The 17,002-nt window shown below is 36.1% G+C and overlaps 1 protein-coding gene and 1 long non-coding RNA gene across 2 annotated transcripts; both read left to right on the plus strand.

Moving 5' to 3' along the window:
• Positions 1–1,406: 1,406 nt before the first annotated feature.
• On the plus strand, positions 1,407–8,837 carry LOC106911496 (uncharacterized). Its single transcript, XM_088016150.1, has 2 exons — positions 1,407–1,706; positions 5,701–8,837. The coding sequence occupies exons 1-2, from the start codon at positions 1,538–1,540 to the stop codon at positions 8,034–8,036; spliced, it is 2,505 nt and encodes an 834-aa protein (XP_087872276.1). The 5' UTR covers positions 1,407–1,537; the 3' UTR covers positions 8,037–8,837.
• A 2,728-nt stretch (positions 8,838–11,565) lies between these two features.
• Positions 11,566–14,901, plus strand: LOC148154271 (uncharacterized). Its single transcript, XR_015766245.1, has 2 exons — positions 11,566–11,895; positions 13,930–14,901. It is a non-coding gene; the product is annotated as an uncharacterized LOC148154271 (long non-coding RNA).
• Positions 14,902–17,002: the final 2,101 nt, after the last annotated feature.

The raw sequence follows: 17,002 nt of genomic DNA on the forward strand, positions 1-17,002 counted from the left end.
GGTTTTTATTCATTATTGTAGAAAATGCTTTTTCCTCAGTTTAATATTGGCTTTAAATTCTGCAGTTCCACTGAATGTTTATTATATTCTAATAAAAGATGTTACAGTGTTTCCATCTGATTACAGTATTCATCATTCCTCATTATGAATATAATTGACTGAAAAAAACGTCTCACATTGCATGTGAAAACATGAAGGTCACTGAAGGAACAATTGAAAAAACACTGATTTAAAGCACCAGAACAATAAAAGCATTGTGGTTATCGTCATACCTATAAGCAATATCTCTATATAAAAAGAGATAAAAAAAATATATATATACATTTTAAAGCTGGCAAATTTAAATGTGCTTAAAATCATTTTCACTGACTGAACCACTGAAATAAACTTAATATTCCATGTTATTGAATGTGACTGTTTAAACATACTCCAGCATATGAATGTTTGAAATCCATTGGAATGAATTCAGCACAGATTGTAGAAAAATAGCTGAGTCACTGATTTCTACAACAGCTGAAACAATGTAGGTGTAGTAGCAGGTTCTTGTCAATAGGTGGCAGCACGAATGTGCTACCGTGTTAGCACATTTCTGATATAAAATGTTTTTTTATTAAACAAAAGTTTAATATAAACATTTTATAGAAACCTTTAGCAAATGAAGCTTTTTATAAAAACATTTAATAAAAACCATAAAACTTCATAATTAACTGTAAAAGCTTTTTTTATATTCTGCCTTTCACTTGGGTGAACTGAGGTGGTGAAATAAAAGAATAATAATGGAAAATAAAAATAAGGAGTTTACTCTAATGAGCTATCACTCTTAGCTACCAAGGAGACAGAAGTGATTTTCATTCAAACAGCACTTTATTAAATATTGCAAGGACAACAAAACAATATCAGAGTTTTTGGTTTGTTTGTTTGTTTGTTTGTTTGTTTGTTTGTTTTGTTTTTTTCAGACTGATCTGTTGCCAGGGTTACCAAACTCCAGTCCTCAAGGGCCGGTGTCCTGCAACTTTTAGATGAGCCTCTGCTGCACCACACCTGAATAGAATAATCAGGTCATTAAGGCTCTGGAGAACCGATCTACACAAGGAGGAGGTAATTAAACCATTTCATTCCAGCGTTTTGAACCTCTGGCACATCTAAAAACTGGAGGACAGCGGCCCTTGAGGACTGGAGTTTGACACCTGTGGTTCTCACTAAACTCTCCCTCCCTGCTTGTACTTGGTCTTGAGTTATCAAGCAGCATTATGTTTTACCACCATACAAAAAGAGTCACAACCCCAGGTTACACATATAAATTAAACTATTTTCTAAATTTCCACTAACAATAAACCCTTCAATAAAAGAGGAGACTCGCAGCAGAAAATTCAAAGCGGAACTAAAAATAATTTCCAGTTTCTTCAGTACAGCCACTGAAGTGAAACACAAAAGATAAAAACAGAGGACACGGGATACTCTCAGCTTTTCTTTTGTTAGACGGTTGTGTGAAAACGGGTTTGAAGTTTAGCTAAATATGTGAGTGTTTTTAATAAAAATGTCTTCAGTTCCGCCTCAGAGAGAGTTTATCAACGAGCAGGAAACTCCTGCTGAAGAAACATTCACAGAGTTGAAAGAAATCAACGTCAAGATCGAAGAAGAGATGGAGGATCAGCGCAGACCGCTGGATTTCACCCGGATACCGAAGATCGTCTTACACCGAATAGGTACGAAACATCTTCAGGTTTTACTGATGAGCCCATAGACATAATAAAAGAATAGACGCCTCCTGGATATGAGGCTCCATTTGTGTCAAAAATAAGTAGAAGTCATATGTGTAGATGTCTATGGTCTATGTTGCATATGTCAGTCAATCCAATTTTATTTGTATAGCACATTTCAGGAGCAAGGCATTTCAAAGTGCTTTACATCATTAAAAACAAAAACACAGAGTAATAAACAGTCAAATAAAATAAAATAAATAAAAATGAAAAAATAATTAAAAACTGCACCCCTTTTAATTTTTAGTCAGAACAGCAGCATCTGGATCAGCTGCAGCTGTTTGATTAATTAGTCAGACCTGTGAAGACACTGTTGCAGTAATCAATGCAGCTAAAGATAAACACATGGATGATTTTCTCTAGATCGCACTGAGACATTAGTCCTCTAATCCTGGACATGTTCTTCAGGTGATAGAAGGCCGACTTTGTGACTGTCTTTATGTGGCTCTGAAGGTTCAGGTCAGAGTCCATCACTACTTCCAGGTTTATGTTGCATTTGTCGTTCATGTCCTTGGCCCGTGTTGCTATTGCCTGTTCTCTTTGCCATTAAAAAGTCTTGAAGTAGGTCATGTCTGATCAAAGGGTTTATTAGATTTTACAAAAATGTTGGTCTTTCAATATCAGTAGTTTCAATAAAAGTGGTTTCAAAATACTTAGATTTCTACCTCATAGTATCTTTGTGCATTAGTTTTTCACAGCTAACGAGGTGGAGGGGTCCTGGCCTAGTAGGAAACAGTTGAGACAGAGATGTTTTTGGTTTCACCATTATTTACCTGCTGTTATACCTGCCATTCAAAATATTCTTAAGATTGTTGGTCTGCAGCTCATGTGACCAAACCAACTGAGGAGATGAAAAGTTAAAACTTGAGTTAAAATGTTGTTTTAACTTGAGATTATTTAAAACTCAAGTTAAAATGTTAAGTTTTAACGACCTCGAGCTAAGGTTGTACAAATCTTCAAGCTAGTCTTCTTAAAATATTGAGTCTTTGAGAACATTTCTTAAATATATAGTCAGTGTTTTCAGCAAAGTTGAGCTGACTGTCCAGGAATGACACAAGGAATTTAAACTTTGCCTCAGTTTCAACAGGTTGGCCATCAAGAAAATCTGGAACCACTTTCAGTTCTTGTTTATTTCATTTAATTAACTCTACTTCCTTAGGAAAATGAAAAGGTATGTTCTTTTGTGAGGGGATTTATTCTTTACTCTTCCAGTAATGCCAGAATTAATAATAAAGACTTTGTGGTATTCTGAATTAGTAATGTAATTGGATTAGTTGTGTTGCCACCCCACGCCACTAGAGGCAGCAGTAGACACCGAAAAGATGCGACTAAGGAGCAGATTTGAAGTACGAAAAAAACTACAGAATTTGTTTTTTAAAAAAAACTGAGCTGTACAGAAGAAAATACGAGAGAAGTTCAAAAACATACTGAGTGAAAATCGTTCTTAAAAATGAAAATGTATCACAAATTTCAAAAGATATTAAACGGAAGGCCGCGATAGTGTATGAAATGGCGCCCGATGGTGCAATTATTATTCTTAACCAAACTAAATAACATTTACTTATAGCGTGCCAAGTGTTTTTGGTCTATTCACAAATTGTTGATAATGTGATTCTATGAATATGATTTATCGGTTTAGAGTCAAAGGAAAATTTCCACCTTTATAGATTAAATCATTTTCATCTTATTTTTTTCTTGTATAACTCTACCAACAAAGTCTCTCAGAATATTAAACATGGCATCATAAAAACAAAAATATGAATTTTGCTAGTATCTGTTTAACAACCCTGGTTATTCTTCTGTTCTTAATTCATTTGTTATTGACTTTTGCTGAAGTAAATTTCTTACATGTACATTGCAAATTGTAGTTTTATTATAGTTGATCATGTTTTTAATGTCTCCTTATTTCCTTTGTTCCTTTTGTAATTGATGGAGGTATGTAGATATTTATAATGTATAAAAGTATTGTTTGTCATTTAATTAGCTCTACATCCTTAAGAAAATTTAAAAAAAAAGTTTGATAAGATACTTTATATTTTATCATTCACTGACAAAAGATAATTTATCTTTGACTGGCAAAAAATGCTAGTAATTAATCTTACTGGCAAAAGATAAATAATCTTTTGTCTTTTGACATAATTCCAAAATTAATAGTAAATAAAGACGTTGTGGTATTCTGATTTAGTAATTATAGTAGTTGTGTTACCACCCCACGCCACTAGAGGCAGTAGCAGGCCCAAAAAGATGCGAGTAAGGAGCAGATTTAGAAGTACACCAAAAACTACAGAATTTGTTAAAAACTGAGTTGCGTTGAAGTAAATGAGAAGTTGAAATACTTTCTGAAAGTGAAACTCCTTTCTAAAGGTCAAGATGTTACAGATTTAAAAAGAAAATAAAAACGGAAGACTGCGCATAGCACCCATCAACCTCGTTAGCTCCCCTAACTAATGCATAAAGACACTACGAGGTAGAAATCTAAGTATTTTGAACCACTGGTATTGAAAGACCAACATTTTTGTAATATTTAATAAACTCTTTGATCAGACATGACCTACTTCAAGACTTTTAATGGCGACGAGAACAGGCAATAGCAACGCGGACCAACTACATGAACTACATGTGCAGCAAACTTGTATGCAACATAGATCGACATCTACACTTAGGACTTCTACTTATATTTGACAAAAATGGAACCTCATACATGGACCGCTCTCGCCTATTGTAGCTGACGAGATTTAGGGCGGCCATCTTGGAACGTTCGTCCTCTCCACTCAGTGTTGTATGTTTGGCAGGCACAATAAAGTATCAGCGCATTTAATTCAAACGGCTATCAAAGCTATATTTACTAAGAATTTTATGAAGTATTTTTGAATTGTATTGATGCAATACAATTCATCGGCTGGAAATATGAAAACAAAAAACAATAAAACACAGACATTCTTGCTTCAGAATGATTCAGCAGCTGAGATTGAGTCCGATGTGAGGTGAATCCGTCTCCCTTTTTAAAATATCTCCCTCTTTTTCCTCACATTGGGTCTTTATAAAACCTTCAAAACAAAAACAGAAGATTTGAGAGTTATCTTACTTTTGAGAGAGTGAAAGAATTGCATATAGATAATAGTCTTTACCACCTGTATAAACCTTCCTGGTGAATGTTATAAGATGCACTAAGTCATACTATAATTTTTAATGAGCTGAGGTAATTTTATTTATATAGCACATTTTCAGCAACAAGGCAATTCAAACTGCTTTACATGAGTTAAAAGGAAATGCAAACAAAATAACATACCAAGGGGGAAAAAAAGGAAAGGAAACTAATCTAATGTTCTAAGGTATGTAAACTAAGTGCTCCTATTCAGCGTTGCTGAGTATCCAACTCCTTTTCTAAATACTGAGTACTCTACAGTTTCTGATAAAATAAGCTAAAGAGAGACTGATCTAATTCCTTTTCTGGGTTAAAAGTAATATAAACTAAGCTGTGACTGTTCCTGTTAAGTATTTCTGGATTCCAAGTTTGTAGTTATTCTGATTCCATTTCTGGGCTGTATAATATTGATCTGAATAGTGCGTACTCCACAATTTCTGATATTACTAATAAACTAAAATAATACATTTCTGGATTATTTAGGGAGTACTCCACCATTTTAACAAACAGAAACAAAAAAGAGGGAAGGACAATTATTATGAATATTACAGAAATATCGATTATCACAGAATATAATGGTGATTATTATATATTATAACCACACAATAACTTATAGTAAAATACTAAATATTTAAACCAAATGTTTCTGCCCCAAAAGACGAACTATGGCAGAGATTTTATTATTTTATGGACGTGCACATGTTTGCTGAAGACTGTTTTTATTGTAGCTTTTGTTAATGAAAGTGAAGGGTTCATTGATTCACATTTTGAAGCTTTTGTTTTCTTTTTGTCCAGATCTCCCACAATGCAGCATGTCTAAAGAGGAGGAGGTTCTGAATGAGCCCAGCAACCCGGAAAACTCCACTTTGCATCAGGAGGATCCAGAACCTCTGCAGATGAAACTGGAGCAAGAGGAACCAGAACCTCTGCAGAAAAAACAGGAGCAAGAGGAACCAGAACCTCTGCAGATAAAACTGGAGCAAGAGGAACCAGAACCTCTGCAGATAAAACTGGAGCAAGAGGAACCAGAACCTCTGCAGAAAAAACAGGAGCAAGAGGAACCAGAACCTCTGCAGATAAAACGGGAGCAAGAGGAACCAGAACCTTTGCAGATAATACTGGAGCAAGAGGAACCAGAACCTCTGCAGATAAAACTGGAGCAAGAGGAACCAGAACCTCTGCAGATAAAACTGGAGCAAGAGGAACCAGAACCTCTGCAGAAAAAACGGGAGCAAGAGGATCCAGAACCTCTGCAGAAAAAACGGGAGCAAGAGGAACCAGAACCTCTGCAGAAAAAACGGGAGCAAGAGGAACCAGAACCTCTGCAGAAAAAACGGGAGCAAGAGGAACCAGAACCTCTGCAGAAAAAACGGGAGCAAGAGGAACCAGAACCTCTGCAGAAAAAACGGGAGCAAGAGGAACCAGAACCTCTGCAGATAATACTGGTGCAAGAGGAACCAGAACCTCTGCAGATAATACTGGTGCAAGAGGAACCAGAACCTCTGCAGATAATACTGGTGCAAGAGGAACCAGAACCTCTGCAGATAATACTGGTGCAAGAGGAACCAGAACCTCTGCAGATAATACTGGAGCAAGAGGAACCAGAACCTCTGCAGATAAAACTGGAGCAAGAGGAACCAGAACCTCTGCAGATAAAACTGGAGCAAGAGGAACCAGAACCTCTGCAGATAAAACGGGAGCAAGAGGAACCAGAACCTCAACAGTTCAAAGAGGAAGAGAAGCAACTCTGCATCAGTCAGGATAAAGTACAGTCTGTGCTGAAACAGGAGACTGACGACATGTTGGTGAACAAACAGAAAGGCAAAACTGAGACTTCAAAACAAGAAAAGCACAAGAAAGCTCACCCAAACCAAAAACTATATTCTTGTAAAATTTGTGACAAAACCTTTTCTCGAAATAATACCTTGACAACACACATGACAACTCACACAGCTAAGAAACCTTTCACATGTTCAACCTGTGGAAAACATTACCCTCACAAGAGTACTTTGATTTATCATATGAGAAGTCATACAGGGGAAAAACCGTACACATGTACAGCTTGTGGAAAAAGTTTCCATCGAATCAGCTCTTTAAACAGACACATGAAAACACACTCGGGTGAGAGGCCTTACACGTGCACAACCTGTGGAAAAAGTTTTATGACTAAATATCAGTTAGTTGATCACATGGCAATTCACACAGGTGAGAAACCTTTCTCTTGTGGGACCTGTGGAAAAAGTTTCCGGAGAAAAATTGACTTGGTTAGGCACATCAGAGTTCACACAGGTGAGAAGCCTTTCTCTTGTGGGACCTGTGGAAAAAGTTTCACTCTTAAAATAAATTTAAATCTTCACATGAGAATTCACACAGGTGAGAAACCTTTCTCTTGTGGGACCTGTGGAAAAAGTTTCCGGAGAAAACTTGACTTGGTTAGGCACATCAGAGTTCACACAGGTGAGAAGCCTTTCTCATGTGGGACTTGTGGAAAAAGTTTCCGGAGAAAACTTGACTTGGTTAGGCACATCAGAGTTCACACAGGTGAGAAGCCTTTCTCATGTGGGACTTGTGGAAAAAGTTTCCGGAGAAAACTTGACTTGGTTAGGCACATCAGAGTTCACACAGGTGAGAAGCCTTTCTCATGTGGGACCTGTGGAAAAAGTTTCACTGTTAAAATAAATTTAAATCTTCACATGAGAGTTCACACAGGTGAGAAACCTTTCTCATGTGGGACTTGTGAAAAACGTTTTTATGATGAGATAAGTTTAAATCTTCACATGAAAATTCACACTGAGAAGCCTTTCTCATGTGGAACCTGCAGAAAAAGTTTCACTCATAAAAGAAATTTAACTACTCACATGAGATTTCACACGGGTGAGGGGACTATGTCTTGTGGCACCTGTGGAAGACAGTGCTTGTATAAATCTAAGTTAGTTGAGCACATGAGAACTCACACAGGTGAGAAACCTTTCTCATGTGGGACCTGTGGAAAAAGTTTCTCTAATAATCACAGTTTAAATCTTCACATGAGATCTCACACTGATGAGAAGCCTTTTTCATGCAAGATCTGTGGGAAAAGTTTCACTTATAAAAATAGCTTAACTGCTCACATGAGAATTCACTCAGTTTGAAGCTGTTCTCATGTGGGACCTATGGAAAATGCTTAGTTTTCAGATCTGTTTTACTTCATCACATGAGGTAATGTCATGTGATGAAGTAATGTGCAATCTGTGGAAAAAGTTTTGCTCAAAAATACTATTTAACTTCTCACATCAGAATTCACACATGTGAGAAGTAGTGGTGCACTGATTTATCAGCCAGCCGATTAATCTGTTTATTTCCTTAATTTTGGGACATCAGCTGATTCTTGCATGTGAAGCTGGTCTGATCCCCCAATTTTATTGACCTCAGCCACTGCTCTCTTCTGCCCTCCGTTGAGAGGTGTGACTATTGGAGCGCCCCAAAATGAAAACTGCAATCGGTGCACCCTTAGTGAAAAGCGAGGAAAATGTTTTGTGTAGATCCAGTTTACTTCATCACAAGAAGATTCACACAGGTTAGAAACCTTTCTGTTGTAGGTCCTGTAGAAAAGGTTTCACTCAAAAGAAATGTAACAGTTCACATGAGAACTCACAGGTTTGATGACGCAATGTGAACCTCAAGTAAGATTCTTAGTAACCTGCTGATTGGAAGTGGAGTAATTGCAGGTTTGACTGCTTTCAGATTTTGACTTCTAAAATTTTGGAATCTTTCTTGTGTTTTTATCCTTTGTACTTATTTATTTTATTTCAATGATTTGGGGAAATGGATGTATTTATTTGACTTGGTTTTAATGATTTTTCTGCTTAGAAAATGTAATGATATGGATTGTATTTTAGAAAATTATTGAAACTTTTAATATAATTTTTAGATAATAAATTATTATACTGATACTGATGGTCTTTTTCTTTTTTTCTGTTTAGTAGAAAACATATTAAATCGTGAACGTTTATAGATACAGCAGCAGAGCCCATCTCTTCCTCCTGAACTTTGCATGAATTTTAATGGTCAACATTCATTTTCAATAAACACTTAACAGATAGTAAAGCTCAGGGATTATTATTCTATTTATTTAATATTCCCTGCTGGAGCAATGTTCTTCCTTTGTATTTTCTTTTGAAGTACCGAGTAACTGATCATAACACCTGATTTAGTATTTAAAATGTGTCCTCAGACAGCCAAAAGTATAAAACTTATGTGAACATTCTGGTGTTTTACAGAGTATTACCAAAACATTTATATAAATAAGGAGTGAGGTTTGTAGGCTGGTTCTAGACCAGATTTACCACAGGGGATTTGTGTTTTCCCTCTCGCATCTGTATCTTTACGAGAGGTTTTGCCTCCAAGGACGGTGGAGAATCGGGTCTAGGACGTTTTAAAAAGACCCGGGTTGACAGCGGCTCCGTAGTGTTCGTCTCTCAAATGCGCGTTCATGTTGAAGGCTTTTAGTGCGTCTCACATTCTCCCATCCGCCCTTCGTTCGCCCATTTTCAGTCCTATTTCCGTCTTTAATATGGCAAAATTCACAGAGCAAGATATCTGTTGCAAAAAAGAGAATAAATCAGTTTTCTAAAGTAAACTATTGAAATAATTTTGTTTCACTACCGAACATGAGTGAACACATTAAAATTTCTGTATTTTGTAACGACACATTTGAACAGCCAAATGTCTGCAGCATTCAATTAAATAACCTAGTATTTTTGAAAAGTAATCAATTTTCATTCATTCTCCAAAAGTTATTATAGAAAATGCTTTTTCCTCTGTTTAGTATTGACTTTAAATTCTGTAGTTCCTCTGATTATTTATTATATTCTAATAAAACATGCTCTTCTGTTACCATCTGATTACCATAATTACAAGTCCCTGTTTCATGTTTCCCTATTTGAAAAAGAGAACTATTAAGTCCTGTATGACCAGTTCAAGGTATGATTAAGAAACTGAACAATTCATAAGTTTTAATCACCTCTATTAATATACAGTATTAGTAAATTAAAATATTATTGAAATGTTCAATTATTTTATTTTCTCAATTCACCCTGTTACAACACACTTTGAATAATTCCTCATAGATTGATGTTTTAAAACCTTGTATTTCTGTTTATTTTTGATAAATTTCTGGTTACATCTAATGAAAACATGACATTTGAGATTAGACAAATTAATAAAAACATTTTGCTTCATAGGCTTAAAGAGAGCAATGCTTTATACCTGCTTGAAGTCAATAATCAAAGATACTCTTCATCTGAATGTTAATACCACATTTTCTTTATTTTAATTTTTGAGTATAAATAGATCTGTATAATTAGAACAAAACACGTACAGTTATATCGGCACATAAGATTGTAGTTTGTAGTTTCTGACTCATTTTTAAAGTTATGAGGCCACATGTGTTTTAGATTAGTGTATTTAACTTCTTCATTGTAAATATGATTGACTGAAAAAACGTCTCACAACAGAACTATATGTTCCTCTAAAATACCCGAGGTCGTATACTATTTAGTTTCAAAACTAAATCAAAACCTAGAAAACTACAACCTGATGTGCCAATATAATAACTCTAGGCTCTGTGAAGACTTGTACTCAATGAATTATACTTTCCAATGAGATTCTTTTGTAAGATTAAAAATGCCTTTTGGTTAACTGACATCAAACCCACATTTGTGAAATAAAATCTTTCTGTTTGTTGATCTGAAGTTATATTCTAATCACATGATTCACTCCCTGAACTGACTGAGCCACTGGAATAAACTTAATATTCCATGTTATTGAATGTGACTGTTTAAACACACACCAGCATATTAATGTTTGAAATCCACTGGAATGAATTCAGCACAGATTGTAGAAAAATAGCTGAGTCACTGATTTCTACAACAGCTGAAACAATGTAGGTGTAGTAGCAGGTTCTTGTCAATAGGTGGCAGCACGAAGGCGCTTCCGTGATTATTTTATATTCTGTGTTTCACTTGGGTGAACTGAGGAAGTGAAATAAATGAATAATGGAAAAAATTACATTGATAAGAAGGAGTTTACTCTAATGAGCTATCACCACTTTATTCAATATTGCAAGAACAACAAAACAATATTATCAGTGTTGTCAGTGTTTTTTTTTGTTTGTTTGTTTGTTTGTTTGTTTGTTTGTTTGTTTGTTTGTTTGTTTTTTTGTGTTTTTTGTTGTTGTTGTTGTTGTTGTTTTTTTCAGACTGATCTGTTGCCAGGGTTACCAAACTCCAGTCCTCAAGGGCCGGTGTCCTGCAACTTTTAGATGAGCCTCTGCTGCACCACACCTGAATAGAATAATCAGGTCATTAAGGCTCTGGAGAACCGATCTACACAAGGAGGAGGTAATTAAACCATTTCATTCCAGCGTTTTGAACCTCTGGCACATCTAAAAACTGGAGGACAGCGGCCCTTGAGGACTGGAGTTTGACACCTGTGGTTCTCACTAAACTCTCCCTCCCTACTTGTACTTGGTCTTGAGTTATCAAGCAGCATTATGTTTTACCACCATACAAAAAGAGTCACAACCCCAGGTTACACATATAAATTAAACTATTTTCTAAATTTCCACTAACAATAAACCCATCAATTAAAGAGGAGACTCGCAGCAGAAAATTCAAAGCGGAACTAAAAATAATTTCCAGTTTCTTCAGTACAGCCACTGAAGTGAAACACACAAAAGATAAAAACAGAGGACACGGGATACTCTCAGCTTTTCTTTTGTTAGACGGTTGTCTGGAAACGGGTTTGAAGTTTAGCTAAATATGTGAGTGTTTTTAATAAAAATGTCTTCAGTTCCGCCTCAGAGAAAGTTTATCAACGAGCAGGAAACTCCTGCTGAAGAAACATTCACAGAGTTGAAAGAAATCAACGTCAAGATCGAAGAAGAGATGGAGGATCAGCGCAGACCGCTGGATTTCACCCGGATACCGAAGATCGTCTTACACCGAATAGGTACGAAACACCTTCAGGTTTTACTGATGAGCCCATAGACATAATAAAAGAATAGACGCCTCATGGATATGAGGTTCCATTTGTGTCAAAAATAAGTAGAAGTCATATGTGTCGATGTCTATGTTGCATGTAGATAATGCCTATGTAGATGTTGCATATGTCAATCAATCAAATTTTATTTGTATAGCACATTTCAGGAGCAATTAATTTCAAAGAGCTTTAGATCATTAAAAACAAAAACGCAGTAATCATCAAATAAAAATAATAAAATAAAATAAATGAATAAAAATGATTAAAACCTGCACAACTTTTCTAGCCCTTTAGAACTTTAGTTGAAACGCCGTCAACTGGGACTCTAATCCTAATTTAGCCGTAAGCAACTCTGAACAGGTGGGTTTTAAGTTGAGATTTAAAGGCACCCAGTGTTTCAGCTGTTTTACAGTTTTCTGGAAGTTTGTTCCAATTTGTGGTGCATAGAAACTGAATGCTGCTTCTCCTCGTTTGGTTCTGGTTCTGGGGATGCAGAGTAGAACCAGAAGTTCTCAGGGGTCTGGATGGTTAGTACAGCAACAACAACAGATCTTTAATGTATTGTGGTGCTAACCCGTTTAGTGATTTATAAACTAACAGTATTTTAAAGTATATTCTGTGAGCTACAAGGAGCCAGTGTAGGGACTTTAAAACTGGTGTTTTGTGCTTCATCTTCCTGGCTTTAGTCAGAACAGCAGCAGCTGTTTGATTGATTTGTTAGTCAGCTGGAGTAATCAATGCAACTAAAGATAAATACATGGATGATTTTCTCTAGATCGCGCTGTGACATTAGCCCTCTAATCCTGGACATGTTCTTCAGGTGATAGAAGGCCGACTTTGTGACTGTCTTAATGTGGCTCTGAAGGTTCAGGTCAGAGGTCATCGCTTTTCCCAGGTTTATGTTGCATATGCGTTCACTGTATATGTCGTTCATTTCGTTGGTCCGTGTTGCTATTGCCTGTTCTCTTCACCATTATAAAGTCTTGAAGTAGGTCGTGTCTGACCAAAGGGTTTATTAGATATTACAAAAATGTTGGTCTTTCAATATCAGTGGTTTTAGAATACTTAGATTTCTACTTCGTAGTGTCTTTATCCATTAGTCAGGGCAGCTAACGAGCTTGATGGTTGCTATGCGCAGCCTTCTGTTTTTATTTTCTTTTTAAATCTATCTTCACTTTCACTTTCAGTAAGTATTTGAACTTCTCTATTTACTTCAGCGCAACTCAGTTTTTAACAAATTCTGTAGTTTTCAGTGTACTTCTAAATCTGCTCCTTAGTCCCATCTTTTCAAGCCTGCTAATGCCTCTTGTGGCGTGGGGTGGTAACACAACTAATATAATTACTAAATCAGAATACCACGACGTCTTTATTATTTACTATTAATTTCGGCATTACGAAATTAATAGTAAAACATGCCAGTAAGATAAATTACTGGCATTTTTGCCAGTAATAGATCATTTAGATTTTATCTTATCAAACTACATATTTTTTCATTTTCTTAAGCATGTACAGCTAATTAAATGGCAAACAATACTTTCATACTTTATAAATATCTATATAACTCCATCAATAAAAGGAGGAACAAAAGAACTGAGACATGAAAAATATGATCAACTATAATAAAACTACATTTTGATTCATAGAATCACATTATCAATAATTTGTGAATAAAGCAAAAATACATGGCACGCTATCAATAAATGTTATTTAGTTTGATTAAGAATAATTATTGCGCAGCAAATAACTTCCAATAGATGTTGTTGGTTGCCATAGGAACACAGTAACACCTTCATGAACTCAGAGTCTCAAACTGATGAATAAAGACAATGGATGCTCTCGACTGAAATATTTCTTGCCGTCTTTCATGTTCTTTCAGCAAACAGCTGAGTCAGAGTTGTTTTTAGTTTCACCATTATTTACCTGCTGTTATACCTGCCATTCAAACTATTCTTAAAAGATTGTCTTAAAAATCTTTAAGACAAAGATGTTTGTCTTTTTGTCCAGATCTCCCAACAAGCTGCATGTGTAAAGAGGAGGAGGTTCTTAATCAGTGCAGCAACTCGGGGAAACTCCACTTTACATCAGGAGGAACCAGAACCTCTGCAGATGGAACGGATACAAGAGGTACCAGAACCTCTGCAGATGGAACGGATACAAAGGGTACCAGAACCTCTGCAGATGGAACGGATACAAGAGGTACCAGAACCTCTGCAGATGAAACAAGAGGAACCAGAACCTCTGCAGATGATACGGATACAAGAGGTACCAGAACCTCTGCAGATGGAACGGATACAAGAGGTACCAGAACCTCTGCAGATGGAACGGATACAAGAGGAACCAGAACCTCTGCAGGTGGAACGGATACAAGAGGAACCAGAACTTCTGCGGATGGAACGGATACAAGAGGAAGCAGAACTTCTGCGGATGGAACGGATACAAGAGGAACCAGAACTTCTGCGGATGGAACGGGAGCAAGAGGAACCAGAACCTCTGCGGATGGAACGGGAACAAGAGGAACCAGAACATCGACAGTTCAAAGAGGAAGAGAAGCAACTCAGCATCAGTCAGGATAAAGAGCAGCTTGTGCTGAAACAGGAGACTGACGACATGTTGGTGAACAAACAGAAAGGCACAACTGAGACTTCAAAACAAAAAAGCACAAGAAAGGTGACCCAAACCAAAAATTATATACTTGTAAAATTTGTGACAAAACCTTTTCTTGAAATAATTCCTTGATGACACGCATGACGACTCACATGGCTAAGAAACCTTTCGCATGTACAGCTTGTGGAAAAACTTTCCATCAAATCAGCACTTTTAACAGACACATGAAATCGCACTCGGGTGAGAGGCCTTACACATGCACAACCTGTGGAAAAAATTTTGTCTAAATCTCAGTTACTTCATCACATGAAAATTCACACTGGTGAGAAGCCTTTCTCATGTGGGACCTGTGGAAAAAGTTTTGCTCAAAAATACTATTTAATTTCTCACATCAGAATTCACATGTGACAAGTAGCGGTGCACTGATTTATCAGCCAGCCGATTAATCTATGTTGATTTTCTTAATTTTGGGAGATCAGCTGATTCTTGCATGTGAAGCTGATCTGATTCCCCAATTTTATTGACCTCAGCCACTGCTCTCTTCTGCTCTCCGTTGAGAGGTGTGACTATTAGAGCACCCTAAAACAAAAACTGCAATCGGTGCACCCTTAGTGAAAAGCGAGGAAAATGTTTTGTGTAGATCCAGTTTACTTCATCACAAGAAGATTCACACGGTTTAGAAACCTTTCTGTTGTAGGTCCTGTAGAAAAGGTTTCGCTCAAAAGAAATGCAACAGTTCACATGAGAACTCACAGGTTTGATGGTACAATGTGAACCTCAAGTAAGATTCTTAGTAACCTGCTGTTTGGAAGTGGAGTAATTGCAGGTTTGACTGCTTTCAGATTTAGAAACGATGAGTTTGGAATCTTTGTGTGCTTATTTATTTTATTTCAATGATTTGGGGAAATGGATGTATTTATTTGACATGGTTTTAATTATTTTTCTGCTTAGAAAATGTATTGATGTGGATTGAATTTTAGATTTTAAAAAATTATTTAAACTTTTAATATAATTTTTACATAATAAATTATATTGATGATAGTGATGGTCTTTTTCTTTATAGTAAAAAAACATGTTAAATTGGGAAAACGTTTATATAGAGAGCAGCAGAGCCCATCTCTTCCTCCTTAACTTGGCATGAATTTTAATAGTCAATATTCATTTTTCAATAAACACTTAACGGATAGTAACGCTCAGGGATTATTATTCTATTTATTTAATATTCCAATGTTCTTCCTGTGTACTTTCTTTTGAAGTATTTGGTAAACTACTGAAGTACTGAGTAACTGATCATAACATCTGATTTAGTATTAAAAATGTGTCCTCAAACAGCCAAAAGTATAAAAGTTATGTGAACATTCTGGTATTTTACAGAGTATTACCAATACCATTTATATAAATAAGGAGTGAGGTTTGTAGGCTGGTTCTAGACCAGATTTCCCACAGGGGTCAGGGCAGACGTTGTTTTTCCATGGCGACACTTGAAAAAGAATTAAACAACCAAAACCAGAACAATATTTCATCATTTGATATAATCAGTGAGCCAAAGAGTCACTTGTGTCTCCAGAGGTTGCAGATCCCTGGCAGATGGAACAGCAGCTAAAGGTGCAGCACTATAATTTTTAATTCATTAAGGTAAAATTGTGAAGGTTAAATAAATCTACCTCTAAATATTAAAAGGTATTTATTCAGTATATTTTCTTCGGTTCCCCTGTTGGCCCCCGTCTAGAACCGCCGCTGGGCTGCAGGTCTGTGCATGGTACATTTTTGGGTGGCATGTTTTTTTCTTTAATAAAATGTCGGATTATCCAAACTGGTAAACCAAGTTAATAAAATAATGGTGAAATTATACATTAAATGACCGCTGAACAATGTAGTCGTAAAATATTTAAACATTTCTAAATGAAACGTATAGAAAGCCCTAAGAAACCTTTTAAAATAGGAAATATTTGTATTTACTGTTAATCTATTAGTATGATTTGTTCTTTAAATTACCATTTGTATTATTTTGGCTGATGCTATTATACAATAAGCAGATAATTAAACCAGAACAGTCTACTAAAACCACAATCAGAAACTTAATCATGGCTAAATGTAATGTACCATATCAGCCTCAGGAGATGACTGAGGGATGAAGAGACTCTGATGTCTGGTTCTTTAGGTTCTGATGGGTCAGTTCCTCTCCTGCTCCATTCTGTCTGATATAACAGCAGCACACTAATTAATACCATTTTTTAATTGTCTGTACTCATCTTCACGTCATTGTTCAGCCTAGGATTTGCGTCTTGTCTCTCATATCTTTATATTTACGAGAGGTTTTCTACGGTGGCCGACAGGTGCAAATGCGCAGCAACAGAGAAAACATGCAAACAAAAAGAAGTGCACAAATGAAATGCAGCAAACATAAAAATAGACGCAAATAAAATGCACCAAACAAAAAAGAATACAACCACAAATGAAATGCTGCAAACAA

The sequence above is a fragment of the Poecilia mexicana genome, unplaced genomic scaffold (genome assembly GCF_051168715.1).
Source record: "Poecilia mexicana isolate PSO_F unplaced genomic scaffold, ASM5116871v1 scaffold_18, whole genome shotgun sequence".
Classification (NCBI taxonomy): domain Eukaryota; kingdom Metazoa; phylum Chordata; class Actinopteri; order Cyprinodontiformes; family Poeciliidae; genus Poecilia; species Poecilia mexicana.